Raw genomic sequence first — 2,991 nt, 5'->3', positions numbered from 1 at the left:
GACTTTTTATTGGTAATCCATCTTGATACAAATAATATTTTAAAGAGTTTTTCAATGATTTTAACACTTCTGGTCCTTATTCTTTTTTTTTTTTTTCATGAGAAGTCCAAAAAGCAAAATATGACTTAAATGCTTCTATCAAAACTGTTCTGATATTTCTTCTTCTTCTTTAGCTTTTTCAAGCAGAGAAATGATGGTGTCTTATGACCATCAATTACTTGAAGCTCATAATTATTCCTTTAAAACTTCAGTTACTTTTTACATAACAGTAACATACTTAGAAGCTTGAAATGTAAATATTCCATAACTGTAAACCTACAAATTCTTCTGTCTTTCCTTTTTAATGTTACAATGGATTTAACAATGAATGAGCTCTTATGCTTAATTCAATATATTCACAAAACTAACTTACATAAACAAGATAAATGTTTATTTTTAATCTTTTTTTTGCTTCTTCTTACACTATTTGTCACACAAACATAATTTATACAGTTCTGTTGATTATTCATATTTTTCAAAGAATTTATTATATGAATAACACTCATCAACTTAATAATAACATAATGTTTTATTCATTACAGTATCAAAAAAATGTTTTTTACTTAAATACACAGAGAGATAAATGAATTAGTTACCATTCATAAAAGAAACTTATAGAAAGTTAAGAGTAATATCATTTTTCATACATTTTAAGTACTGCCTGCAGCTTGGTGTGCCTCACTATGTGTAGGAGGGTGTTCCAACACAAAGTCTATTAGCCCAAACTCTTTTGCCTGCTCAGGACTCAAAAACCGATCTCGTTCAATATATGTTTCTGTTGAAAAAACAAAATACCATCAATTTTAACGAGTGTGTCAGAAAAAGACAAATAAGTAATTATGATCATGGGTACACTAAATGGTTTAAATGAAATTCTTATATCTTAAATAAAATTCACCAGCTAACAAAATAGAATGTAGTTTCCCAGCTAAATATAACTATCACTTTAACCTTTATCCTAAGGACACTAATTCTTTAACAAAGCTACTCATAAGCTATCTGTCCCTAATTTGAAACTGACAGACTATAAGAAAGACAGCTAGTCAACAGCACCTTCCACCAACTCTTATGCTACTCTTGTCTGACCAAAAAAGTTGGATTTAGCCATTACCTTTTTAAGCACCACAGCAACAAAGGGCAAAGCACTTATTTTTTTTCTTTTTAATAGGACACAAACAATTGAATCACAGATCCAGCCCAAGAGTAGTAGGTAGTAATCCACTTTATACAAATATATTTAATAGGACACAAACAATGGAACCACAGATCCAGCCCAAGAGTAGTAGGTAGTAATCCACTTTATACAAATATATTTAATAGGACACAAACAATTGAATCACAAATCCAGCCCAAGAGTAGTAGGTAGTAATCCACTTTATACAAATACATGGTGGTTTATTCCATTCAGATTAAAGTACATTTCTCATTAGTAACAACAATCAACCAAAAGAAATGTTAATGCTTTATTCAGACCATTTTACGGGCCCAAACTGGATGCCAATTTCAGTTAAAACTCATCCAAAAGATTTCCAAATTTTGGCATGCTTAAAAAAATTTCTGTATGTCCATATCTGATACTGTTCAAGAAAGCTGGGTAGGTATGTAGGCCGTTTTCATTTTTTTTACTTTAAGTACTCTCTACAGTTGTAGAATACATAACCAACAATATATTGCTTCAAAAAGGATAAGTGCCTACATGTTCAACCATTTATGCAGTCTACTGGTAGGTATAGATCATTTAATACAACAGATAGTACATGGCCATCAAAGACACAACAGAGATAATATTTTGAACATTTGTAATTTTTTTTGGGGGGGGGGACCTCTAATGCTGAGGACACTTATGAACAGAGTATAACATTAAAATACATTTTTTGTGCAATGTCTTCAACAGCTACATGTGTATATGCTAAAAGTAATATTATGAGACTTCTAAAATGCTGGAAATGATGCTTTACAGGATAGCACCTAGTACAAACCAATGCAAAACTTGTGTGTGATAACAATAAGCCATCAGCAAATATTATTAACTTGAGTAAGGAAGCACATTCAGGTAGAAGACAGACCATAGTTCTGTTGAAACATGTAGCATGTTTCACCATCATTACAATTCTTATTTATGCTTGTAAGTTGTTGTTTGCCTACCTATTATAATATTATTCACATAAAATTACATTTAGTCTCATACCTCAGGGTTAGGATATTATTTCACTGGGTGAACATGCAAAGTGAAAATGTAACTTGGATTTCACTAGCATTATTTCTAGTTTGAGCCTTTGGTTGCAATATAGAAGAAACCAGAGTTTGCTTTTTTTTATGACAGTATATATCACACACAAAATTTAATAAAACATAAGTTTAATAACTATTAAACAAACACGAAACTAGTATTAAAATTTTTACACTTTGTATTTCACTAGCAAAACTATTTATTTTGAAGGAATGTTACTTAATTTACTCAGAGACTACTGGCTTAATCTTAGGTCAACATAAATTTTGCCATAAAAAATAATTATATGATTATTACTCATATAGTAGTCACATTTAAAATAATAAAATTTTTGATGTACTCTAAATGAATAAAGAAAACTGGTTCCAATGAAAAACAATGGAAATAAATGAGAGATAAAAGTACAAGATTAGCTGATTTGGTTAGATGTTTGTCTTTTGCTTTGGGATAAGTATACACCTGGAAAAAAGTTAAGCACCCCCGTGTTTTTTTCAAGTGATTCAGATTCGACATTCTTGTGACTGATTATAAATTACCATTCAATCTAAACGTGTTTATCAAATGAAATTATGCATTATTGGGCACAAGAAAACAAGATTATCACCATAAAATAACAATTTTTAATTTACATATCATGACATCAAAATATGGACAGTTTTCACGCTTAAAATTATCTTTAATAAATATTGTCAGTGAAAGCTCAAAAACGTTATTGAATTGTC

General features: G+C 29.9%; 1 protein-coding gene across 1 annotated transcript in view; it reads right to left on the bottom strand.

The window, feature by feature from the left end:
- Window positions 1-413: 413 nt before the first annotated feature.
- Window positions 414-2,991, bottom strand: part of LOC106467679 (ATP-dependent Clp protease proteolytic subunit-like) — a 30,132-nt gene continuing 27,554 nt past the window's right edge. Inside the window, exon 6 of the mRNA XM_013928055.2 lies at window positions 414-814. Within this exon, the coding sequence (XP_013783509.1) occupies window positions 690-814 (125 nt within the window). The 3' untranslated portion in view covers window positions 414-689. The remainder of the gene's footprint in view (window positions 815-2,991) is intronic.

The sequence above is a fragment of the Limulus polyphemus genome, unplaced genomic scaffold (assembly GCF_000517525.1).
Source record: "Limulus polyphemus unplaced genomic scaffold, Limulus_polyphemus-2.1.2 Scaffold2703, whole genome shotgun sequence".
Taxonomy (NCBI): Eukaryota; Metazoa; Arthropoda; class Merostomata; order Xiphosura; family Limulidae; genus Limulus; species Limulus polyphemus.
This window is presented reverse-complemented; position numbering and strand designations above follow the sequence as displayed.